This window comes from Spermophilus citellus (assembly GCF_964194105.1).
Source record: "Spermophilus citellus genome assembly, chromosome: 14".
Classification (NCBI taxonomy): domain Eukaryota; kingdom Metazoa; phylum Chordata; class Mammalia; order Rodentia; family Sciuridae; genus Spermophilus; species Spermophilus citellus.
This window is the reverse complement of record NC_138194.1, coordinates 60,804,739-60,832,662: the sequence shown is the minus strand read 5'-3', so window position 1 is coordinate 60,832,662 and position 27,924 is coordinate 60,804,739. Positions and strand designations below refer to the sequence as shown.

General features: G+C 36.2%; 1 protein-coding gene across 3 annotated transcripts in view; it reads right to left on the bottom strand.

The window, feature by feature from the left end:
• The window catches only part of SLC26A7 (solute carrier family 26 member 7), a 100,571-nt gene that overhangs the window by 58,828 nt on the left and 13,819 nt on the right, over positions 1–27,924 (bottom strand). For all 3 annotated transcript variants that reach the window (XM_081266852.1, XM_081266851.1, XM_081266850.1), the window contains 3 exons: positions 21,714–21,824; positions 16,078–16,250; positions 3,661–3,825 (listed from right to left, as the gene is read on the bottom strand). In XM_081266852.1, the coding sequence (XP_081122978.1) occupies positions 3,661–3,825; positions 16,078–16,250; positions 21,714–21,824 (449 nt within the window). The remainder of the gene's footprint in view (positions 1–3,660; positions 3,826–16,077; positions 16,251–21,713; positions 21,825–27,924) is intronic.

Below are 27,924 nucleotides of genomic sequence, written 5' to 3'. Positions count from 1 at the left end.
TACCAATCAGTTAGAGTCTGATTGTATACACCCTACAAAAATCATCAGAGCTAAAATTTAACTCAGAAAAAAAAAGTTGATTTTTACTCAAAATAGAAGAAGAATGTATTGAAATATTCTTCAAAGTCACTAGGAAGAAAACAATTATTTTAAAAAAGAGAGTTTCCAAATTCCTAAGAATTGAGGGGAAAAAAATATCTTGATGAATAGAGGGAAAAGTAGAACTAAGCTAAAGGAAGCAGGAAAAGCTGAAATGAAAAAATGTCTATTAGGTCTAATTACACATCCATTCTTTAGGGACATAGGAGGGTCATGACATATATTCTAGAGGCTTATTTTGAATATGGAGGACCTTTGAAATTCTTGATGGGCCCTCCAAGTAGCAGGGGAAAGCTTCAGCGGGGTTTAAGACTCCTGGAAGAACACCTCACCTGGGAATGCTGGTTGACAGCTAAAAGAGAAACAGAGCTCAGCTGGTGTTGTGGTGTATGCTTGTGTTAGTCGGTTTCCATTACTGTAGCAAATGCCTAAGAGAGTCAACTTTTAAAGAGAAAAGATGTCCTTTGGCTCATAGTTTTAGATGTTTCCATCTATGATCACCTGACCACTTTGCTGATGGCCTTTAGTGAGGCAGCATAGCATGTCAGGGAGTATATGGCAGACCAAAGACACTCACCCCATGGCCAGAAATGAGAGAGAGAGAGAGAGAGAGAGAGAGAGAGAGAGAGAGAGAGAGAGAGAGAGATATGAAAAGACTGGGGCCCCATGATGCCCTTTGAAGATGTAGCCCCAATGACCAGAAGACCTCCCACTCAGACCCACTTGCTAAAGGTTTTACCACCTCCTAGAGCAGCATGGACTGGTGACCAGGCCTTTAACACATGGGCCCCTGGGGAACACTCCAGATCCAAATGGTAGAATGTAGGAAAAGATATGCCATGTCAATCCCTCAAGCTATTAGATACTTAATCTGCACCTAAGAGGGTAGAACTGAGACTACACAACTTCCTGTATCTGATTTAAATTGCTCCCTAAAAATGTTCCACCAAGACAAGCACATCTGTCAGCCCAGAGCAACCAAATGGATGGAAATTTGACATATTCAAAACAGAGAACTGAATTCTCTTCATAGCCTAGAATTAAGGATCCCCCAGAAAGAAGACACTGTAGAAACCATCACAGTATCAGAAGGAAGCAATCCCAACCTGCAGGCCCCAATCTGGCAACAGAAAGAATGCAGAAAGTCATGTTTTCTCTATGTTGAAAGAATGATGGCTGCTACCAGAATCAGTTAATGAGCACTTTGGTTGACAGAACCTGAATTTATTTGACAAAAGAGGACTGTCCTACCGAGGTGACTAAGATTTGTGATGGACTCGTTGTGCAAGAGTATTAGTCTAGATAGTAACTTCTGCTCCAAGAAATATCAGTTATATGTTCTTAATCTCGCATTGGCCTGAATAGCTTTCAGAGGGGAAAAATAGCTTTTCAGAGGGTCAAACTGCAGAAGCAAGATGCATAGTCAAAATACAAAAGAGGTAAAACTTCCCCCAACTGTGTTACTCTTCTCTAGAGCCTTGGACTTGATGATCAAGACCTCTATGATGTCCTCTGCCCTATATCTACATGCTGAGTTCAGCACTACTCCTTCAGGTACCACCTAAACTGTTCAGGAGAAAGTTTTGATTTACTGATAATGTAACTATACCAGAGCTCATTTTATATCCCCGTGTAAATTATGTATGATGTAAAATTTTTTTTCAATCTAAACTTCACCACAATTTTTGACATTGCAAAACCAGCATCTACTGACAGTGGCGAAAAACAAAGCCCCATTCCTATCTAACAGCTGAACAGTGCGGGGATCTGCAACCGAGAAGAAAGAGCAACATTTTTGCATTTTTTTTTCATCAGCACAAAACACAGTCACTTATACGAATAGCAATGTGAATTTAAAGTCAGGAGTATAAAATTATTCTTAAATTTGATTTAGTTTGAGTGTGAAGTCACACAAAAGATTTCCCAAAGTTATATAATATTGGACCTATAATATCAAAATAAAATAACTTCCAATCTACTTCACTGGAAAACAAAATGAAAAAAAAACTAACACAAAACATTTTCATATAACAGTCATATACAGTGTCATAATAGAAACAAGCTAAAAAAAAAAAAAAAAGATGTCATTCCCATATCAGGCTACCCTGCTTCTTTAACATTATTTGTGAAAAGAAAGATCACTATCTGTATATATGACTAAAGAGACCAAGCTATAACCTGCAGGCATTTTCTACAATGCACATGCACAGGCAAATACATTGTTTCCAGACAGGTCAAGAGAGAATCTTCACTGATTTTCTTCTGTCTCATAGAAATGGTGCCAGTGAAAGTCTTAACTCTCAGCCAGTCATCTGACAGCTTACAGCTACTTTAGTCTGTTTTTGTTTGAGCTGAAGCTTGAAATTATGCTGCTTCCAGGCCCAGTTCCAGTTTCCCTGTTTTGGTTTTAAGCTTTCTTATTATGAATGAATCATTGATACAGATATTACCTAAGTCACAAAATTTTATAATTGGTTTCCAATTCTGTGTTGCCAATTACTATCATTCTTAACTATTTAACCACCTAATCAGTTGACATCATTTTTTCACTTATTAAAACTGGAGATTTTTTTTAACTAGAAGTTGCCAGAGTTGACAATAATAAAGTCAGAGTAAATTAATAATCTGGGCAACTTTTCAGATTGAAATTTGACCAAAAAAAAAAAGATATTATATCCTTTTGGTCGGTTAATGCCATTAAGAGGAACTTATCCTCATAATCAGTGACACAGAAGGAATATACAAATAGAATCCTCCTAGAACCAAATAGGGTAACACCAAAAAACACCTCAATAACACTAATTATATCAGTAAGTAATTGTACTTCCATGTATCAAGCTACTGTTCAACCATACAGATTTAAAAAGTTTAAGGACGGCAATATTCTTGTTATAAAACATTAATGTCATTAAGTTTACAGCAACGTATAAAGTTAAGGAAAATGAAAGTTGCTCACTATTAAGTTAATCATCAGGACATTTTTCTTTTTATAAAGCTCCAATTGAATGCAAGGAGTCACAGATTTAAGGTCAACTTTAAAAAGAAATCAAGAGCAAAGGAGAATATTATGTTATGGAAATGTCTTGAAACTGGGCAGATGTTCTCTCTCGGGTTCAGATGGCTTTGAACAGCTGGTTGTTGGCTATTGGGTCTACAGTCACTAGTTTTGAGCAGGCCTCTGTTTTGATCCCTTCTGGGATTCACAATCCTGAGAGACTGTGGTACATTGCACTGGTGTTAAACTGGGCCACAACCCTGGTAAGATGGCTTCCATTAGAAGTTGGCAGCACATCTGCTTCATACACACATGTAAAAACGTCCAAGCTATTTTTTCTCATTGAGCCCCCAAATTATATCACATTCAATTGTTTCCAGAACTGGTAAATATTACAGATTAAAGTACTTTCACACAATAAATCATATTTAAAATATTCGGCAAGATTCTATTTAAACCCAAGTTACTATAAAATAGAAAATTTTCAGTACTGCAATTAACTAAATTCTTCTTCGTGAAAAAATACACAGTCCATATATATGAACACAGACATTTGGAAAACTCACATAAAAGAATCCAAGTGGTCCAGATATATATGGCATTTTTATTCCCAAAAGATACTTGACTTGCGAAGTCACAACATGGGTGGCAGCCCCAGTTGTCATTGCACTGATCACAGGCTCCGTAAGCAGGAATGTGGCACTGCCCAGCTGTAACACAAACATGGCCACCTAAGAGGACAAAGAAACAGTCAGAGGATAGTTCAGGTGAAAGTTCTCAAGGCACCTAAAGGAAAGAATATCTGACACATTTTCATTTTCATTTTACATAGAATTGACATGTAATGGGTTTCTTAAATTTTAATTCAATATGTTGGATTCTCTTGAGAACATTATTAGGTTTCAAGACTTTCCAAATGTTATTGGGTACAGTGTGCATTTAAACTGGGCAGATGTTAAATTAAAATCAACACAATATTGTTTTCTGAATATTGACTTTTTCCTTTTTTGTCTTTTTCTAATCCTGCATGTTTAAAAAGTGTGTGTGTTGTGGGGAGGGAGGGCGATATGCTCAAATCAGTTTGGATGTGGATTCCTATGGAAGAAAAATAAAATTTGCATTACCATATCTATACTTTTTTAAAAAAATCAAAGGAACATGCATGATACTGGTTGATGCCCACTGGACTTAAAACTTCAAAAGCATTAAAGGGAGAAAGTGATTTTATTTTCTTAGATCTCAGTATTTAAATTTATACTAACATTAAGGATTTTTAAGTGAATCCCTTAATATACAAACATATCAGCTCCTTTTACCAATAATATGCATGATAATGATTCTACTCTGGCTAGCCAACTCCATGATTCTGACCATGCAACATTTTATGAGAAAATAAATTTCATACAATATATTTCAACTGTTTATAGTAATGCTGATGTTCTGGGCTAATGCCAAAAACCTCTGACATACATTATCAAGGTTCACTAGCATAGTACTATTTGGAAATGCTTGTATAAACACCATGTGTTCTTCATAAATTGAATGCATCTCAGATTTCAGGTCGTTTTTTAGAAGTGACTTCAAATATATTTTTTTAAACGTGAGAGCATAGGAAACAAATATACATGCAAGTGGATGGAATATAGCATTGAATATAGTGTGCACTTCAAGTTATGTTGGTTTGTATGCAATCTGGCTCTTACATAACACCATATTGACTATTTGTCAATTCAATGGGATAGGCCCAGGATTGCTGTAGAATACAGAAATGAAGATACGAGTCACACATTAAAAGACTGTATAAATAGAAGTGAAATTAGGATATTGGAAGAGAAGAATGTTGACTGGAACCATAAAGAAGATTTAACACCAGCATGTGGAAGGTAAAAGTCTAAAAAATGACAGGTGGAACCTGAAATGCTAATAAAAGCCCTATTGTGTTTGTTGCTCAGCATATACAAGTTAGGGGAGAGGACCAAATTGCTCATGACACTAAGAAAACAACTGAATGCTGTGTAGGAAGAGCAGAAAAAAGTTCTAGGTGACCAGACAACCTGAGAGAAAATAGTATCAGATGATGCCTATGAAGGTATGGGTTGTAAAATTGGAATAGAAAGCCCTCCTCCATACTATTATTAGTTAAAAAAACTAATGAGCAATGACAAAAAAGGTAAAGATATGGATGAGTCTTGAATTCATATTGTAAGAAAAATCAGATTTTCAGAAAAAGCTACTGCATGATTCTATCTAGATAACTAAACAGGGGGGGAAAACTATTGGGGACAGCAAACAAATGAGTAGTTTTCAGGAATTTGAAAATGGTGGAACGTATCTGAAGTGAATTGTGTTTTTAGGACATCGAAACTGTTCTGTATGACACTGTCTGGTGGACATGTAACACTATACATTATTAAAACCCATGGATCTTATTAACAGCATGAGTGTGAAACTTGACATGCACAAATTTAAAATAAATTACTTTGGAGGGATTCTCAAGTGACCTTGAAGAGACAAAACCACCTTAGAAAAAAAAGAACAAATGCATATCATGTTTATAGCAGTCCAATTCACAATAGCCAAACTGTGGAAGTAGCTTAGGTGACTATCAATGGATAAATGGATAAAGAAAATGTGGTATATATACCCAATGATGTTTTATTCAACCATAAAGAAAAATAAAAATATGTCATTTGCAGTAAAACAAATGGGACTCAAGAACATTATGTTAAGTGAAGTAATCCAAACTCAGAAAGTCAAAGACTATTTTTTTTCTCATATGTGGAAGCTAGAGAGGAAAAAAGAAAAGAAAGGTTAAGAGAGATCAGTAGAATGGAGGAAAATTAAATGGAGATCAGTAGGCTAGAGGAAAGGAAGGGAGGAGGTTAAGGACAGGGGAAAAACTGGGGAATAATATTGGCTAAACTACATTGCTATATCAGGTGCATGTATGAATATGTAACAATGATTCCCACCATTCTGTACAAATATAATATACCAATAAAGATATGAAAAAGAGGGGGAAAGAAAAGAACAAATGTAGAGGACTCCTGATTCCTCATTTTAAAACTTAATACAAAGCAATAGTAATCAAAAGAGTGTGGCACTGTCATTAAAATATACACATAGAGAAATGAAAAAGCTACAAATGCAAAAAAATGAAGTCGGACCTTCACCTAACACCATATATAAAAGCTAACAGAAAACCAATAGAGGATCTAAACATAAAACCTAAACAGTAAAACTCTTAGAAGAAAATACAGGATAGAAGCATCAGGAATTTGAATTTGGCAGTTATTTCTTAGATATGACACCAAAGGCACAGGTAACAAAAAAAAAATTGACAAACTGGACTTCATGGAAAGTTTTAAAAATTGTTTATCAAAAGACACTATGAGCAATATAAAAAGGCACTCCACAGAATGAATACAAATTGTTTTCAATTGATATATCTGACAGGGGATTAATATCCAGAATGTGTAAACTGACCCTAAAACTTGACAATATATATAAAAAAAATTATTTTAAAATGGGTAAAGGACTTGAACAGATCTTTCTCCAAAAAGATATATAAATGGCTAAGCACTACATAGAAAACATTCAACATCACTAATGATTAGGGAAATGCAAATCAAAGCTACAATGAGATGTCACCTCATGTTCATTAAGAGGACTACTATCAAACACACACAAATACACACTCTCTCTCTCTCACACACACACACAGACAATAGCTAGTTTGGGTAAGGATATAGGCAAATTGGAATTTTCATGCAATGTTGGTAGAAAGAAAAATGGTACAACGACTATGAAAAACAGTATGGGAATTCCTTGAAAAGTTAAAAATAGAATTACTATGTCATCTAGCATTTTATTTCTTGGTATGAACCCCAAAGAATTGAAAGCAGGATCTTGAAGAAATATTTATACATCCATGCTTATTGTTGCATTAGTAAGATGTTAACAACAGGGAAACTTAGGGGGGTGTATGGCAACTTTATATATTATCTTTGCAAAGGAAGGAAGGAAGGGAGGGAGCGAGGGAAGGGTGAGTCACTGGATTCCCCAGCAAGAAGGGAACACTGCAGGAAAGGGTTAGCTCTGTGCCTTGATACTTAAGGCAAAATTCAACAGAGAAAGTATTAGAAAGCACTCCAGAAAGACAGGAGAGAATGCATGTAAAACAGCTCAGCATGGGACGTGTCCATAGCACACAGAGCTGCTAGTTTAGAAGGAGCAAAACTAGCCAATAGGGAGCAATAGAAAATAAGACAAGAACATTGAAGTCAGAATACAGAGCGATGTAAAGGTAGTAAAAAGGGAGTTTTGCAGGAGTGAGTGACATCACTCTCCCATACATTTATTAAACACCTAATTGTGCCAAGAAATATGCTGCACACTGGCTCACACATCAGAGGGGTGCTTTGGTAGGATTGGTGTCATGACAGAAGGTGGGATGAATGGCTATTTAAAAGGCTAGCATAAGAATAGCTAGAGCCAAAAGGACAAGGACACTGAAACCAGACAGCAGGAAAGGAGGGCAGAGGTGAACCAAGATCACCTGGTAGGCAAACCAAGGATGTGTTTTAGAAACAAGCATGATTTTTTATTTTTGGTTATTGTAAAATATATCCAAAATTCACTAGCCTTAAGAATTGTTCTTATTTGTAATTATCTACATGATTGAAGGGGACACCACAATCTTTTCTGTTCTTGGACTTTTCAAGACATTACTAGGCTCTGAAACGCCAGAAATGCATGACTTCACTCTTCTGCCTGCCTTCCTGCCCCAGCTGAAGAAAACAACTGTGTGGTTGTAAAGTGGGATGGTTGAAGTGTGATGTGGAAAGACACAGGGGAACGGACAGCTGAAGGAGTAGTGTAGCTGTATTTTTACCTTCCATCAGTATTAGAAGTAACTGAGAAGAGGGGAGAAATTTCATTGACTAGATCGCTACATTTGAGGAAGATGGAGCTAACAGGATACACCACCAACTGGAAATTTAGAAATTCTATTACTCCATTTTCATTAAGAGCTGTGTTACAATTTTAAAAAAAAATAGACATATACATTTACTATCTTGAGATGAAGAATGGAGGGAGAGAGTGGTAAATCTGAAAAAGTAGGAAAAAAATCTTAATTTTGGTATTTAACATAGTGCTGCCACTAACATTTAATTGACCTTTTTCCCTTATAATTTCTTCAACTCACATTTATTAAGCACCAGCTGCTAGAATTATAAACAGTCTCTGTTCCATGGAGAGTCACAATGTAGAAAGGGAGGCAAATATGTAAAAAAAACAAATTTCTGGTAGGTTGAGAAGTCCTAAAAATGTAAAACATATGGAAGATTGGAGATGTCCCGGAAGCTTCTTCGAGATAAGTATATTTGGGCTGAAACTTGAATGACAAGAAAGAGTCACACAAGTGGACTCAGAAGGAGCCTTGAAGCCATCCACCACCTGGCACACACCTGCCTTAACGTTAAGAAGGTAAAATGTGGGAAAGATCTGGCCCAATGCCTGGCTCTACAAGATGGCGGATTAAGTTACTTTGCTTCCTTTCTTAGTAGTGGTATAGAAATCTGCACAGCATAGCAGTTTTGAGACTCCTACTCGCCAATTCCTAATTATAAGATTCTAAATAATCCACTTTACCTTTCAGTATCTTCATATGCACAGTGGCAAAAACATGTCAGTGAAGACTGACTATATGAATACATGCAATAGGCTTAGAACAGAGCTGGGCATATGGTAGGATAATAAATATTATTTTTGAACATGAGACATTTTTCTTTTTATGAATTTTGAAGAATGTTATAATTCTAATTTTATGAAGCTTTTTATTTCTTAGTTTTTCCAGGTACAAACCCAGCTGGAAAGATTTAGATTAAACACATTAACGACTTCCTGACTAAAATGGTTGTGAAATAACGAAACATTATTATTTTTGAAGTTGTCCTCTTGCATTACAAAAGAATGATACTGACAATTTTTCTGGAAAAAAAATAAGTATGACATATATAGGTATGATGGGCAGGTTAAATTTGAGCATCATTGGTTCTTCCTATACTCTTGATCTTCTTATTTAATACAAAAATAAAAGTTCAGTATGAAACCAAACATAATTATTAGAGAATCTCCTATTTAGGTCTGTAGTTTCTTTATCATCCCTAGAGGTAGAAGATCATGTTTTTCCAAAATGCAGTGGTACAATAATCCAAGACTCTTACACTGAACCCCCCACCTTGTGTCACCCAATGCTGATGCAACTTTCAAACAAAGAAAGCCGTGTATCCCTTATCCTCCAGGGCAGAAATCTTGTCCTTTGGTTGCTTCAGAAAAGTAGAGCTTGGGGAAATTTCCAGAAGTAAATGGGCAGAGGACAATTCCATACCTCTCTCAGTTCTTGGAAAAAGAAATGGGCAAAGTGCCCATTGTAGAGAGAATAGCAAAAGCTACAGGGAGAAGAAACAATGTTTTTAAAAGTGCACTGACTTTTATTAAGTGTTTGTTTCCCCACCAGAAATGTTTATTGATACTGGCATTTCAAAAGGCTCTACCTTGCCTTGATGTTAACACCTCATTGCTGTGAGTGTGCAAGCAATCTCTCTCTCTCTTGGCCGCTACTGTCTTTTGGCTAGAAAACTTGTCTTTTATTCGTTTTTTTTTTTCCTTCTAAAGTAATACCAATAACACAAAATTGCATCAGTTACACCAAAAGACTATCTTGGCAAATGAGATATTTAATGTGTCTTACAAATGGATGGTAGGGATGGGAACCAAAATAATTACATCACAGTCCATTTAGTCACTGTATGATCCAATCAGAAATTACACAAGTTCTAACCACAGAAGTTTCTACTATGTTGTGAAACCACTGCAAAAAAAAACAAAAACAAAAAAAACTTAGACAATTGTTAAGGATTAGATATGAGGTGTCCCCGAAAGCTCATGTGTAAGACAATGCAAGAACATTCAGAGGTGAAATGATTAGATTATGAGAAGCATGACCTAATCAGTGGATTAATCCACCAATGTGGATTATCTGGGTGGTAACTTTAGGCAGGTAGGGTGCGACTGGAGAAGGGAGGAGCCTTTGGGGTATATTCCTGGTAAGTGGAGCTCTCTCTCTGCTTCCTGGTGCAAGGTCCTGAGCTGCTTCTCTCTGCCACACCCTTCCACCATGTTCTCCTATTGGGCCCAGAACAATAGAGTTCACCATCTATGGACTGAGACCACTGAGACTGTGAGCCCAAATAAACTTTGCCTCCTCTACATTGTTCTTATCAGGTCTTTTGATCACAGCAACAAAAATGTTGACTAAAACAGAGATCAACAACAATAAAGTAATGCTGAGTGGAAAGAAGAAAAAATAGACCTAATTTTTTTTAAAAAAAGGAGGGAGTAAATTCATTTTTATAAAATTCTAGAAAATGCAAACTAATCTATAGTGACAGAAAGTAAATGTGGTTGCCAAGGAGTGGGGGTGTAATCAATAGGAATGACAGGAAACGGTTACAGATGGTCCAGGAAAAAATGGGGCTGGGAAATGATAAATATCACTATCTTGATGATGATTCCATGGCCTTATACATATGTCAACATTTATCAAATCATACAATTTATATATGTGGAACTTATTAAATGGCAATTATACCTCATTATGACTATTTTTTAAAGGCCCATATCTAATGCACAATACAGATACACATCACATTACATTGCTGTGGTTGTATAAGTGCCCTTTATTTATACTAGTAATGTAAATACAGTGTTGAGGGAGAAGAGAGATGGGGATAATTTATTGTACCTGAATGACAATGAGTGAGAGACATTTGGATGCATTTATGTTTAGGACACCCACATATACATCTTACCTAAATGGTCATCAAACACCTACAAAACCATTATTCTGGTGAAGGGAGTCTACAGTAATGCACCATTCTCAGTGCAAAAAAAGATCAGATTTTCAAGCATCAAATTATCATAATCAATAAAGTAAAACTTTTAGCTATATCTTGATTGTTATCCTAAGACTGTCTATGCCTTATTTTCCCCAGGTGTTCATGAAACTTCTTTCACAAAACTTGATCATAATGAAAATATTAGGAAATTAGGTAATAAGAAAATATTCCAAAAAACATGCCCTGATCATGTGCAATAGCACTAGAAATTATTGACAAAAATGAAAAAGAAAAAGGCATATCCACATAAAAATTAAAAACTCTTCTCTTAAAAGACTTTTGGGGCTAACATTGCTGCTGTGGAAGCCCTTCCAGGCCTAGAGGTCTCTTCTCTGGGCACCACCTTGGTTACCTTGCTACTTCCTACTATCTTCATGGTCACCGCTGCTGAACCATAAGTCTCCTGCCAATCAACTGCCACCTGCACCAATACCACCATTGCTGCTGCCTCTGATTCCATGCTGCCAGCCTGAGGTCGCCTGGAGGTCTTCTTTCTGGGTGCTGCTGCCAAAGAAGACACTACTGTCCCAGATGCAACTGAAGCTGATCTCCAGCCTGGTGATGCTGCCCCCACAGCTGCAATTGCAGCCACCGCTGCAGCTGCCTCTACTGCTGACCTGCTGCCTGCAGCTAACAACTACTGCCAATACCACGTCTACCATGGCCTAGAGGACTGCTTCAGGGGAGACTCCAAGTTTGATTGCATGTGGCTGCACCCATTTTGGGACACCACCCAGGGCCCTGGGGCCCAGATGCCAACAGGATAACCACCACAAGAGCCTCTATCTGGGGACTCCAGCTAGGACCTGGAGGAGACTGGGGTCTTCCTGCTAAGAGTGCTGGTGGCCCTTGTCTTGCTGTTGCATCGTGGGGTTGCTCCTTTGCATTAGTGTATCCCTAGTGATCTTTCTACAAGTAGGAGCAACAATTGAGATCTTGGGACTGCAGCATAGCCAAGCCTGAGTTATGTGAAGCTCAGATTGGTGGGATAGAGACTGGGTTTTCAAGGGCTGATCTGGGTTTGGTGATCCCCAGAAATGTCAAAGACAGGCTGAGAAACTGTTGAACACTGACAGAGACAGTTTAACTTTCCAGGAAGATTTATTTTATCTTACTCTTTGATTTGCTAATCTCTCTACCATATTTGGAATAGAATGTTTTTATGCATCAGTGTTTGGAGGACAATGATACATGAATGTTGTTTTGCATTTTTGTTGTATTCTTATGTCTTTAATTTTTTCTCTTTGTTCATATTCTTCCTCTCTCTTGTCTGTTTTCTTGGATTTTCTTTCCAACTTTTCTCTAACCAACATCCAATCTCTGTCAGCTCCTCTTTCACTCTTTTTGTGAATTTTTACTTCTAGCTTCTCTCTTCCTCCTTCACGAATATTGCATATTACACTATCTCTGTTCTCTTATCCACCATTTGAAGTTGTAAACTATTTTAACAAATTTTCTATTTATACAATAGATTGCTATTGAACTCATCATTTTGGTTTAATGCAAGAAAGCAGTAGACGCCTTAGTGAGAGTTATTAGATTTAAGGCTATATATTATGTTCACTGGATGCTGTTGATATTGGCCTCACCATTAAAGGTGAAGAGTTAGAAATCTTTAGGAACACTGTAGGTCTAGAGGGTATAATGTATGCTACCTTAGATCCATATTTTTAGATGGGAAAACACACATACAACATGAAAAAAAAAAAAAGGAATAAAGTGCCCCAAACCAACCAAGACACTTCAACAACAGAAGCCACTGATAACACAGTAGAAGAAATGTCTAAGAAGGAGTTAAGATTGTACATAGTTAAATTGATATATGAAGTAAATGATAGTATAAGGAGTGAAATCAAAGAAAAAATACAGGAAGTGAAAGACCACTTCAATAAAGAGATCATGAAAAAAACCCAAGCAGAACTAATCAAAATGAAAGAATCAATAAACCAAATTATAAATTCAATAGAAAGCCTCACCAACCAATAGACCACTTGGAGTACAGAACCTCAGACAATGAAGACAAATATATAATATATAATCTTGAAGGTAGAATTGACCATGCAGAGAAGATGGTAAGAAATCATGAACAGAGCATCCAAAAATTATGGGGTAACATGAAAAGACCAAACTTAAGAGGTATCAGAATAGATGAAGGAGTGGATATACAAACCAAAGGAATACACCATCTTTTAAATGATATAATAGCAGAAAATTTCCCAAACCTAAAGAATGGAATAAAAATCAAATACAAGAGGCTTACAGGACACCAAATGTACAAAATTATAGCAGACTCACACCAAGACACATTATAAAAATAATGACAGAGAAAAAAGATGAAATCTTAAAGGCTGTGAGAGAAAAAAAAAATTACGCATAGGGGGGAAATAATTCCGATGTGGGGATGAGGGGATGTGGGGATAGGAAAGATAGTAGAATGCCATTACTTTCTTCTAAAACTGTACAAGGCTAGCTAAAATTAAACAGGTAGACATACTCAAATCATTAAAATGATATTAAAGGATATCATCAAAGTGAAAAAAGTACAGAGTTGTGTGAGGGGAAAAATGGATAAATGAAAGCACAATCAGGGGAGGGTCTTGTGAATCAAAAGTAAAGAAGGCCAAAAAGGAAATGCACTGATATATCACAGAACTCTTATTATCAGTAAAAGAAGATAAGTTCATCACTTCAGTGTGTTGCCAGATGTTGAAGCCCCTCAAGACCCTGCTTCTGTGACTTCCTGGAATACCAAATGCAATCCATGTCTTTATGGCCTAACGTCCTGAGAGGAGGCTATGTGTTACTTGCAGCTGAGAGCATTTCTAACGTACACACTCTAGGGATCAGATCAGATGTGATTGTTAGAGACACCTTAACCATATATTTTTATTCACCTAAATTATCTCATCTATTGGGTCTTGGGGGATGGGGAACACCTGAGAACAAATGATGTTTAAGAACAATACCACACAAATTAGTGTAACAGAAGGCAAACAAGCAAACAACACCAGTGTTTATAGAACTCAGATACAAGTCACCTCCCTCCTAGTCAGTGAATTTCAAATAAGCAGGAAAAGAAAAATTGACTAAGGAGCTAGATCCAAGAGATCTAAAAGACTCTAAGGATCTGGATGACAATGGACAGATAAGTTTGGAGGTCAAATAAAGTCCAGCCATCTGTTAGAAAATTGGCTAAAACATAGGTCACATACCCAGGACCAGAGCTAACGGGGAAGAAAAGCAGATGTTTGATGAAGTTATAAGAGAAAGCATGCAACTATCTGGATCCGGTGTGACATGTAGTAAAAGGCCATGAAAATGAAATTATTTTTATTATCTTTAATAATATCCTGTATTACTCTTATAATTCTAGGGAGTTTCAGTCTGGAAAATGAGATTTACTTTTTATGTTAGAATCCTGGCCTCTACTTTTCTGTTTTATCATTTAAATCCTTAACCCAAATATGCTTAGAAAATAATAAAACACCTGATTATTGCTTTGGACTTAGGAAAATGGTTAAAATGAGACTAAGCAGATCATTTATGGTCTTCTTGCTGATTATGTATTCTTATAGACATTTAATATAGTAATATGCACCTAAAACTATTTGTTCCATGATGTATAGAATAAAAGAAAGTTGGAACTTATTATAACTCATAAATTCAATGAGAAACATGAATGGAAAGCAACAGAACAAGGAGAAGAAATATTGTCCTTGCCATCTTAGTACAAACATTTTTATTTTGCATGTACAGAAATTAAGGGAAACCTATATCCAATCCAATGCAGCACATCCATGTTTAATCACCAGCTCACATGGCTGATTGTTTCTAAAATGAAGACAGATGACAGGTATTTCACAGCCTCACACAGACAAAATGAGAAGGAAAGAGACACTCAGCCAGCCAGCCTGTGAAGTCTTAGAACACACTGACGTCATCCATGTTTGAAAAAACAAAGATTACAGAACCCCCAGGCAACCAGACCTATGCCTTGGAAAATACCAACTTGTCCATCTCTTTGAAAAAGATGCTACTCAGATGGTGTGTTTTTCTCATAACTGTGAAGACTTGAATTCTTATTCTCATTTCATCTCACATCCGTAATTCTTTAGTCTTTTTGACACATTTAGAAGGCAATGTAACTCTTAGAGTTTTATTTTTCTTCTAGGTCCCCTCCTTTCTTCTTTCCATCCAATTCCAAGCAATAATCAACTATTTGACTCCCTTCTTGACCTTTACATAATCTTTGACCTTGTAATTATGGCACTGTAAAATAAGAGCTCCTACCAACCCAGAAAACAGTCATTTGGGAAGTTTGTGTACATAGAATTCAATTTACAGTAAGGGAGTAAGCAAAAATGTCTATGAAATAGACAATTCCCTATCTAATATCCAATGCTTTGTCTATATTTACTTTATAGTCATGTCTGAGTTACCTAATTTTGAACACTGATTAAAAACAGCAAATTACATAGTCTAATATTTTGAAAAAATGACTGTAGCGAACTTGGCAGTAACATACACACCTAATTTGGAAAGGGGCAAAAACTAATCCAGATCTGAGTCTGATGACCTCAAACTAGCAAACCTGTAACACAAGCTAAGTATCATTTGTAACTGGCGTAGGCAGTATAAAATGTTGGGAAGGATTCTCAAAGTCTTATCACATCTCCTTCCCATTATAGGAACTTTAATCATGACATTCCCTTCCAGGGACAATCTGGTCACTGTATGAAAACAAGGATGGTCTGCTACCTTCCAAGAAAGCCTATTCCACTTTTAATAAACTTTTTTAGAAGGCTCATTATTAAAAAGCCAGCAACAGCTACTCTGTAACTTCAATTTCTTGATTTTAGCTTTTTCACTTAACCAGCACTTATACAGTAATTATTCTTGGTAGTAGACAATATAGAAGATAAAATACATCTGCCCTTTATCCACCTCGAAAGGCCCATGAACAAGAGCTTCCCTTGCTACTGGGTCCCTTTCTGCCTTCTCAAGCCTCGTATTACTTACCTGAATCACACCTCCCAGGAAGGAAACAGCTGCAGCAACTCCAATCCTTTGTACCTCAAAGTCAGATAAGCCCAGTACACTGGAGTTGCTCTGCGTGGTGAGGTTCCGGCTGCTTTGAGGGACTAGCCGTTCCACAGCATTGGCTGATATTAAGGATGTCAAGGCAAAGGTGCCTAAAAGGAGATGCAGAGAACCTTCAATTAGTAACTCAAGAAAATGATATAATCAAAATTGTTGAATTCTACCATTAAAGTTGATGCCATATTGCAAAGCCAAACAGATCTATGAGAAACAATATCTGTATCCCCACTTCACCTTTCACCCCTCTCTATGAAACAAGTAGATACGTGCGTTCTCTGTATACATACATTTGTTAACAAGCAATCATACTCATCTACCTGCTATGACCTCCTGGGCCATATATTCCCCTTCCTGTCTGCATACTGGCATGGAAAATGTCCTAGGGGCAGTGGTTAAGATTGTGGCCTTCATTTAAATCCAGTACCTCAATTTATCAATAATGTGACCTATAGTGCCTTACTCTGGGTCTAAGTTAGCTCATCCATTAACTGGGGCAATTAATAATACCTATATTTCAGGGTTAGGGGAGAATGTAAAGGAGGTAAGTTCAAAGACCTCAGTAAACTCAGTGGTTACATATGAACTCTGTTTGAACCTATGCAGATGCTACTTATTTTTCAATTCTGGCTGATATTCCATATTCACAAGGATCTATTCCAGTTACTCCTGACCAGGCTTAAATCTTTCTCCCCACTGTGATCTCATAACCAAGTGTAGCTTTATTATAATATAACAATGTCCTGTGACTCATAAAATGATTAAATATACATCTACTGCTGTTAGATAAGGCTAGCAATATTTACCAAGAATCACCTTGCCTTCTACATGTGTGGGACCATGTTCAGTGAGTGCCCTTTCCCTGTCAAGAGTTCCTATGCCTGTCATCTTGGTAAAGACTGCCTGAAATGCTGCCGCTTGGATGGGAAATGCTCATTCCCACAGAAAGGCTCAGAAAACTTGGGTTAAAAAAAAAAAACAAACACTGCTGCACTGTGCAAACATGCCCCCAAATCACTACTTACAATCTTACTTTGCTCAAGGTTATAATGGAGACTGCAAAAAAATTGACTTGGCAAGATGTCCATAGAATACAAAGCATGGAGTAGCACAGGGCAAGCAAAACAGGACTCCAACAGATACGAGCCTCAATGGAACATACCTCCCTACACACACACACACACACACACACACACACACACACACACAATCTTCTTTTCTCAATGGATAAGAGGCTTTAAATAAGAAGGGCAGTATGTGCTGTGGATTTAGAACAAAGTGGTGATTATAGATTCTAATGAAGGTGGCCTTAAGTCCCAGAACTGTCACCCTTCAACCTCCTTATCTGTAAACAGATGGCATTTCTCATCCAATGGGATTGTTATGAAGCTAAAATTGGATAATAAAATACAGCACATATCAAATAGCAAACATCTAATCAAATTTGGTTATCTCCTAATAAATGTTAGGCAGACAATTCTTAGTAAGATTAAGATCAGATTGCTCTCTTATGGTCTGTTATTCTTTACTCTTCTCTTAGAGTTGATGGTCCATAAACATATATGGAAAATTGAAGAGTTCTTTTAGTGAGCAAAGTCATCCTCAATAAATCATAAATAAATCATCTTGATTATTGCCCTCATCAAAAAAAGCTTAATTAAGAATGCATCCAGGAATGAATATATCTGATGATGAGAGACAAGATTCTAGCACCCAGGATAGAGACTATTAAGGAAGGAACATTCACAATAGAATCTTATTTTGATAAGATATATTTTTCAGGATGTGCTACAGCAGGTTTGTCCTGAAAGTGAATCAGATGTTGCTTTAAATCTTTAAATCTCCTGGACCACAAAGCAAAATGATTTATAGAGAAGCCCTGAACGAATGACTATAAAACTGAAAACATATAAAAGAATTAATTTTTTGAGTTTAGGCCTAACTTTCCTAGAATTTGGAGGAAGATAAGAAGGATTTAAATGGTAGAACAGAAAGGGTTATCTACATGGTTTTTTGCGGGGAGAAGATGAGCCTCACCTGGATAGGAGTTCCTTTAGCAAGACTACAGTTTGGCTCTTTCTGAGATAGTGGAGGATGACCAAGGAGCTGGGACTGCTGCAATGTAAGGATGTTGTGGATGGTCTACTTTCTCTATTTATGAGCCTCACCCTCGTTTATATCTTCTTCCTACTACCTCTCGGTTTTTTCTGTTATTTTCTCAACTTTTTACCCTAGTCAGGCTTTAAACCCACTAGTGGAAGCAACCCTTAAATACCACTAATCCATTTGGTCACTTAATAGTACTGTGGGTAGCAGGGTCTAATAGGAAGTGAGTATGGGTTCCAGCCTTGGACAGACCCAAGTTTAAATCCTATTCCACTGAATATCAGCCTGTGATCTTGGTCAATTTACCAACCTCACCCAAATTCCATATTTTTAAATGATGATAAAATATCTACTTATAAAATTTGGGAAGAGAATAGATGAAATTTTATATATAAAACATTTTCACAATGTAAACTTTCAGTACAATAATTGTTTGTTTTTATTTCTTATATTATCTTCCTAAGTTTTCTCTAAGTTGTTCATTTTTCTTCTCCCAGAAAAGCCATTTAGATGGCCCTTCCTCATCTACCAAAAAATTGTCCAATTTAGAAGACAAGTAAATCTTCTGAATTGTCACATATTGGTTGTTTTCCTTAGTTCTGTTTCCATTGGATTCTTACCCATGTTTCCATCTTTTCCTTTTATAGCCAAAGAAATAAGTTAATTGATTATTTCTTGTCACAGAAATTATATCTATTTTTACCTTATAGACCATAAGTTTCCTACAGCCTTTAATAATTTATTAAATAATTTGTTAGTTGAGGTCTTATATAAATGGTAATTTCAAAACTACTCAACCAACAAATGTCTTCAGTGATTACCTAGGTAATAAAATGGTTTATGTAAAGGTACATGTACATATTATCAAACTGTGCATTTTTTACTTCATAATGTAATTATGGCCTATTGGTTTGTTTTGCCTTTTCTTGTGTTAAATAGAGGGAATTCTGTGAGGTCCATTCTGAAGCTATAAGCCAGTCAGCTTTTTCTAAGAACATATTAAAATCTTTCAAAAATGAAAATAAACTGTTCAGAAATGAAAAAGCAGGATAATTAACTAATAAGCTTTACGAATTTCTAATTCATTATTGTGTTCTTCTTTTGCATTAATATAAAAGATAAGTTCATTCTAAAACACCACATTGTCAAGAAAAGAAAAAAGAAAAATACTTAGGCTTTATATTTGGCTACCTCTGAATTGTAAACCATGCACCTCTGACTTTAATTTGTGCCCTCCCAGGAAGTTTTCTGAATTTCAGAGTTTGTGGTTATTTTTATTTTCTTTTTAATCTGAAATATGCAGATAATAATGCCCACTTAATAGGTAAGAAATAGCACAAAGTAACATGTAATGCTCTTAATAAAGTACCTAATGAATAGTATATGAATGGTTTTGAAACTTATGTATACATAAAGATACATGCATATCATACATATACATATATTTTTATATACATATATAATGTTTATATTTTATATACAGGCATGTATATAACAGGGATTCATTATAAGAAATGCATTGTAAGCAATTTCTCTCAGGCAAATACCATCATTCATAATTGTACTTACTCAAACTAAGATAGCTATGGTGTCACTAGGTTATTATTATGGGATCATGTTCTTCTATGTCATTTATTGTTGACTAAAATTTCATTATGTGGCTCTCGACTATGCATATGTGTGTATGTAAAACTTGGAGATTTTGTGAAAATGCTGATTGTATTTCAGTAGATCTGAGGTAGAAACCAAGGTTTTGTGTTTCTAACAAACTCCCATGCAATGCAGATTCACGGAGAAGCAATACTTTAAATGATGGTTTGCTGTCAATCCTTTGTTAGGTAGCAATACTTTAAATGATGGTTTGCTGTCAATCCTTCCCCATAACAAAGTTATGGATATAAAAAACCAAACATTACACACAAAATATTTTATGAAAAATTTTATGTGTCAATGTGGTAAGCAAAATTATGTCCCCCAAATATGTCTACATGCTAATCCCTAGAACCTGTGAACATGCTATGCTCCTTGGCAAGGAATAATTCATGTTACAGATGAATTAAAGATTGATAATCAATTGACCTTAATATAAGAGGATTACCCTGGATTTTCCATGTATATCCAATGTAATCACAAGGTTCTTTAAATATGGAAGACGGAGGAAAAAGATGAGAGTCAGAGAGAGATTTGAAGATGCCACAATGCTGCCTTGAAGGTGTAGGAAACATCTAGAAGACAGGCAAGTCAAGAATATGCATTCCCTCCTAAGAGCTTCCAGAAAGGAATGAAGCCCTGTTGACTCAATTTTAGTCCTGTGATACTCATTTCAGATTACTGATTTCCAGAACTGAACAATAACTTTGTATTGTTTTAAGCCACTAAACTCATGCTAATTTATTACAGCAGCATTAGGAAACTAATACAATCAATAACACAAAGTGATCCCTGAAGATATGGTTGCAAAATGATTAGAGGCTAAGATCTGACACTGAGAAAATATTATAGAAATGTGTATATATTTCCATTTTAAAGTACTTTATTAGTATTTAAGATTAAAGTGTCATTTTTAATAATAGCTAACTTTATGAAACTTTATGAAGCAAGTACTAAATTAGACACTGTTCATCAATGATCTAGTTCTCAGTGTGATTATATGAAATTCAGCAGAAGGAAGAAGCAAATAGAGATAGCTTTAAAATTTTGTCCAGATCACATAGATAGCAAACAGAAAAGGAGACTTATGCCCAAATTTAACTAACACCAACCCAGCCTGCTGTAGTAGCAGAATAATCATGACTGCTCATGTTTTAAGGCAAGATACATACCAATTAAAGGGTATTACAGAATCTAGCCTGGAAGAAACCTAGAAGACCATTTAGCCCAAATATCAAACACATGTGTAAAACATTTTTCAGTATTTGAATTACTAAATTTTATAGTCTTTTTTGTTTTCTTTCAAGTTCTTACTTCCTCTTATCTCATTGTAAACCCTCCCCCTCTTTCATGGTTTTTATTTTTTAATTGGTACTGGGGATTGAACCCAGAGGCCCTTAACCACTGAACCGCATCCTTTTCCTTATTTTTTGAGACCGGGTCTCACTAAGTTCCTCACTAAATTGTTGAGGCTGGTTTTGAATTTGCAATCCTTGTGCCTCAACCTCCCAAGCCCCTGGAATTACAGGTGTGCACCACTGTGCCCAACTTCTTTCATGGTCTTTTTACAACTTAAAAATGCAAAGAATCCTTTGCAATAACCTTGGTTACACAGTAAGTTAGCAATAACTCACAGTGTGCACTGACTATCCAAAACACAGAAATATATAGAAGCAATATTTGCTGATATTTTCCAACAGTGAAGTTAGAATTGTTTTGGAAATGTAATCAGTAAGGAACAATCACTCTGAGTCTCCTTTATTATTAACATGAGAAGCATAAGCATAGGCAGGAATTATTACCTGTGGCAACATGTCGTCCCATTCCAAATATGGCATAGATGATGGCAGGAAACAGAGATCCATATAAACCAAACACTGGATGCACAGATGAGAGAATAGCAAAGGCCAACCCTGTGAAGAAGACCAGAATGATTAGGACCATCTTATAACATCAAGATATAATCCACGATTGAGGCCAAATGAAATAATTTAATAGTTCTATTTATTCAACAAAAAATCTGGCATTTTTTTCCTAAATGGGAGAAAATTACTCATTAGTTCAAATGTATGTTCAATTAATGGTACAGTGACTTGGCTAATTCATGAACCTATCCATTTCCCATTAACTGGACCCTAGTCTATCTCTCAGGTATAATTTCTTAGAGTGGAAAAAAATCAAGTGTGCTCCTTCAATGATCAAGTAAGAAATAACTTTTAATTATTAATTCCTCATAGATATTTCTGTCTATATAGTTTGTATGTTACATGCACATAGAAAATTTTTATAGACCTTTCTAAAGGACCACTGGTGATTTAAATATGACCAAAACATGAATTGGAACAGGTTCATTAATGTGACCTTGTCTGTAGTTGGTCCCTGGCATTAAGCAACTACTATGTTAGGTTCTGACAAATCCATTTGAGTCTATCAATTTAATGTTGGACATCTGATTTGGTGTAAAGTACTTTACAAGTTACAAACAGGAAGGAGGTGGCAGTAGAAATGCCTATACTTGAGGACAGATCATTATTCACATTATGGGGCCTAACAGTCTAGTTCCAATATCACTCATTTTTACTGTTGAACTTTTACATTTTAAATTAAATTAAATTTATTTTTAAAATGACCTTTGTAATCATACATAAAATATTTCTCAAGTAGTACAAGACACATTTTAGCCATGATTAAAATAAGTGAGAATTCTACCAAGGACCTTCTTCAAAAACCATCTGGATTGCTTGTTTATTGGTAGTGTATTTCTTTTTGTTGTTGTTGTTTGTTTGTTTATTTATTATAATTTGTTATACACGACAGCAGAATGCATTTCAATTCATAGTAAACATATTGAGCACAATTTTTCATGTCTCTGTACACAAAGTAGAGTCACACCAGTTGTGTCTTCATACATGTACTTAGGGTAATTATGTCCATATTTCTTAGTCTGAATGCAATAAAAGTGACTGCAGGGGAGTCGGTGGCAGAGGCTGCTCTAGAATGTCATATAAACATGGTGAGAGTCAGCAATCTGGTTTGTAAGTGCTGGCATTTAAGGCAGGTCTTGGAACTAAGTTAGCACTAGAAAGCTGACCATCCCCTACTCTTCACATTTTGGTTTAACTTTATAAAAAGTACCGTATTTAACCTAGAGTTGCTAAAACAAAAATACTTCTCATTCTAAGAAAAAAGGGCTAACTACCAGTAATTCCATAGAAAAAGAGCTTGGAATTTGGAGAAAATACGAACAATAAAACCCAATGAAAGGAAATTAAGATGCAATCCTGTGCTACTTCTTTAATCACCAACTTCAGGTCTGGAAGAAAAGGAGAACTAGAGGTACTCTTCTAGGTTAGCAATTAAAAAGTAGGGATAGCTATTGAGTCAAATATGAAAGTGTCACACAATATGTTCTCCCTCTTCCTTTCCCCATCCTCCTCTTCTTCTTCTCCTCCTCCTCCTCCTCTTCTTCTTTCTCTCACTTTTCCCTCCAAAACTTGTCTTTCTCGCTTTATTTTTCAGCTTATCTCACATATGCTCTCATTAAAAAGAGTTGGTGGAAATGTCTGGAATCCCTTAACATTTGGCAGTGGGAAGATAGGAATCTTGAGTCACTCCAAATGGCCCATCAGCTACACATTTCATTTCCTCCTTGACATTCCAATCTTACCTCAGGACTTTTCATTTATAAAACCGATTAATTTGCTTCTTAGTTGTGCTACATCAGATTGTGTTTTCTATCACATACAATAAGACATTTCCAAATGACAACCTTCTAAAACTTGAGTTTGCCCTACACAAAATTTCTACAATGTTTTTGCCTCACTTTTATGGTCTTATGAAAATATAAATAACATTTAAATATAACCAAATGTTAAGATGGAGAATGAATGATTGAATCCCAAAGAAGACTTCCAAGAGGAGGAAATGGTGAGTAATACATGGGCAAAAAAAATGAATGAGGAGTAAAGGTGAGGAGACTATTTTAGATTGCAGGATCTATTCAATGGCACAGAGTTCTACAAGAACTTGCTTAGTTCTGGAATGCAGAGTCATTTGGTATGCTCAACCAAAGGGATTCACTTGAGACAGTGCCAAGAGAGGTTAACAACATACATTAAATAGTAAAGGATTTTATGTATTAAGATAAGTGGTTAGAAATTTACCTGGGATTCAAGATGGTGGAAGTTTTGAAATTTTAGGATATCCTCTCGCCCAGCTACTTCTCTGTTCTGATAACCCATCGGATTAGAAAAGACATGGCTGGGCCAGGAAGGGAAAATTCCAGTAAAAGTTCATGCTACAACTTAGGTACTCAATTGCATGCTTTAATGCCAAATACACCAAACAAGAGATGGAACACACCAAACAAGAGGGGAATCGGCTCATCTCTCCTCAAGAGCTGGAGGGAAAACTGGGATTTCACCACTGCTTGAGGAGAAAAAGGATGGGATCATAAACATGAGGTTCCTCAGAGAATGGCAGGCCCATTGACCTGCTGGAATTCTGGAGAGGCCTGAATACTGTGGCTCTGGAGAGGAACCACTGCAGGGCATAGAACTCTTTCATGACCAGGAGAAAATGTTTGCTCAGTCCTGCCCTGAAAGAGAGAATCTGCTGTGTCTTGTACAGCTTCTTATTGGTCACTGCTTGAGAGATCCTAGCAACCAGATCTGTGTAGGTGGCAAGAAAATGTAGACCCTAATCATCATGAACTTAAAGGTTCTCAAACTGATCCAAGGGAGGAAGGCCAAACTGAACATAGGAGCTAACTCTACCTGCAGAAAGAAAAAAAAATGATGGCCTCAGAGACCATGAGAGGCTGAAAAAAGTAATAAAGTGTAAATTTTATCTCAATAAAAGTGACTTTTTAAAAAAAGCAGCAAGATCTCTCAAAGAAAAGTTAGAAAAATAACAAAAGTTGTACAACTGTCTAACATAAAACATCAATAAAAAGCTGTTGAAAAGTATGCCTAAAGTCCTGAGAACAAATTATTATTTTGATCAGAGAGGTAAAAATACCTAACCAGTTAAGCCTGGGATTCTTCCTATCCCTGAAGGCAGAGAATCTTGGCTTATAGGAATCAATGGACTAAGAGTGAAAGGAGGATTATTCTCCAAGGAGCCAGAAAAGGAGGAAAAATAGGTAGGCAAAAAAATATCACCATATACAAACCTTGGGAACTATCTTACAATCTTGTGCATTGTTGGTGAAAATGTAAACAAGCACAGCCATTATGGAAATTTGTACTGAAGTTCCTCCAAAAACTAGAAATAGAGCATGATGGCACATGCCTGTAATCCCAGGTGCTCTGGAAGCTGAGGCAGGAGGATTGTGAATTCAAAGCCAGCCTCAGGAACTTAGAGGGGCCCTAAGCAACCCAGTGAGACTGTCTCAAAATAAAATATATAAAAGGGCTGGGGATGTGGCTCAAGGTAAAACACCCCTAAGGTTCAATCCCTGGTACAAAAAAAAAAAAAAAACTAGAAATAGAACTAACATAAAATCCACCAACCCAAGTACTGAGTATATATCCAAAGGAAATAAAATCAGTATATCAAAAGCATATATGCCCTCCCATGTTCATGGAACATTATTTACAATAGCCAAAGTATGGAATTAACCTGAGTGTCCACTGATAAATGAATAGACTTTTAAAAAATTTGTTATAAATGTTTAGCTGTGTGTAGCACACACACATACACACATAAACACAATGCACACATACACACACAAACACAATGCAGACTTAAGAAAGAAGGAAATACTGTCATTGGCAACAACATGGATTAACCTGGAGGACATTGTGCTAAATGAAATAAGCCAAGCACAGAAAGATAAATACCACATGATCTGATCTATTATGTGGAATCTAAAAATGTCAAACTCATGAAGTTTAACAGAGGCTAGAGGTGGCAGAATTATAGATGTTGGTCAAAGGATCCACAATTTCAGTTAGACAAGAGAAATAAATTCAAGAGCTCTACTGTGAATCATAATAATTATAGTAAATAATAACATATTATCTACTTGAAATTTCTAAGACAGTAGATATCAAGTGTTCTCACTACCCAAAAGGTAATACATGTGCTAATTAACATTATCTGGCACTCTCTAAATACACTATAAAGTTTTGTTTTGTTTATACCCAGCTAATAATATCACATTAAGTTTAAAGTGTTGAATTGAGAAAGTCCCTATTAACTCTTGATATTTCTAGGATTTCAGGACATTTCAAGTTCTCTTGTATAGGAACTTAAATATTTAAATCGCAAACATTAACTAATCAGTGCCTTGATGATGTCTTTGTTATAGATCCAAATGAGGAGTTTTATTTTTATCTCTGTTAATACCCATATTTTGTGGGAACTTCCCCTTAACCAGATCTCACAAATACTCTCCAGCCCCTCCAGCATCACTGTACATAGAAGCATGACCTAAAGGAATTTGGGCTGGGAAGAAATAGTGTTCTTAATCAATTTCTATTAGAATATTTTATTTTCAGACATTTATGACCATGTGAAAAATTGGCCTTGTAAATGGCAGATGTAAACGGGGATATAATCTCGAACAAGATCAATATTAAGTATATGCAAGTATGAGTTTTTTACATGAATTACCGGAATGGTGGGAGAATGATTACTTTTCATTGAGAGGGTCTTTAGGAGCTAATACCCCATATGAGAGAATCAGCTTCTAAGACAAACAAGTAGAATGTTTCGTGAACATTTTTGAAAGTATAGAGTTTATTTCCTAAGAAAGAGCGATTGCTGAGGGTGCTTGGGAAAACTGGCCATGCAGATATCACTCAAAGTTCAAGCAAGAGAGGAGTACACATGTCACAAATGAGAAGACAGTAAGGGAAGGGAAAGATGATTGAGAAAGGGTGTAATTTCACATGACGACCAAGGATGACAGGAACCAGAGACACGTGTGCAGGTAAAAACTCAAATATGCATGAAAAAATGCCATTTCTTTGCTTTTGCTGGCCATTTTTACTTTGGAATCTGAGACCACCTGATTAGGAAGAGAAAGAAACTGCAATGGCAGCCTCCACAAGTCTATAGTGTATGAAAGGAAGTGGATGATAAGATAGAGTGCATTAAAAACATCAGCAATTCAAGGCCTTGGCTGAGAGCCTTAAATAGACTGTTGGTAAAAAGACTGTTTCTGCTTCATTAAAGTTTAATTCAAGTGGAAACAGGGACAGTCAACTGTGAGTCCTAATAAGAATTCTAGCATGACTTCTAATCCAGAAAGCACAGCTCTTAGAGGGAAGAGAAATGGTCAGTCAGAACAACTGGTAAATCCAGAAGAAAGAAGTCATTTGACTATGAGAGGGCCTGATGTGGGGGGAGAATGTTGATGAGTGCTGCTCCCTGCTCCTAATGTCTGCTGTACTTATTTCTATTAATAAAGTAGAATCCAGGCTTTATGAATTGGGCCCAGAGCACCACATTAAGAATTAACTGATTCTTTGAAAAGTAAAAAATGTCATATGAATGCAAGCTAACAGTAATAAAATGCACAAACGCAAGTTAGTAGTGAATTTGTTTCCTCAAACTGGACTTTGAAACTTCACGAATGATTTTTTTTCAAGATCAGTAATAGAAATGGCAAGACTTTCTTCTTGTCACATTTACCTTTAGTATTTTTAGTAAAAGGGTATTACATCACAATGGAGTATTACTCTGCCTTAAAAAATGACAAAATCATAGAATTTGCAGGGAAATGGATGGCATTAGAGCAGATTATACTAAGTGAAGCTAGCCAAACCCTAAAAAACAAATGCCAAATGTCTTCTTTGATATAAGGAGAGTAACTAAGAACAGAGTAGGGAAGAAGAGCATGAGAAGAAGATTAACATTAAACAGGGATGAGAGGTGGAAGGGAAAGGGAGAGAGAAGGGAAATTGCATGGAAATGGAAGGAGACCCACAGGGTTATACAAAATTACATACAAGAGGAAGTGAGGGGAAAGGGAAAAAAATACAAGGGGGAGAAATGAATTACAGT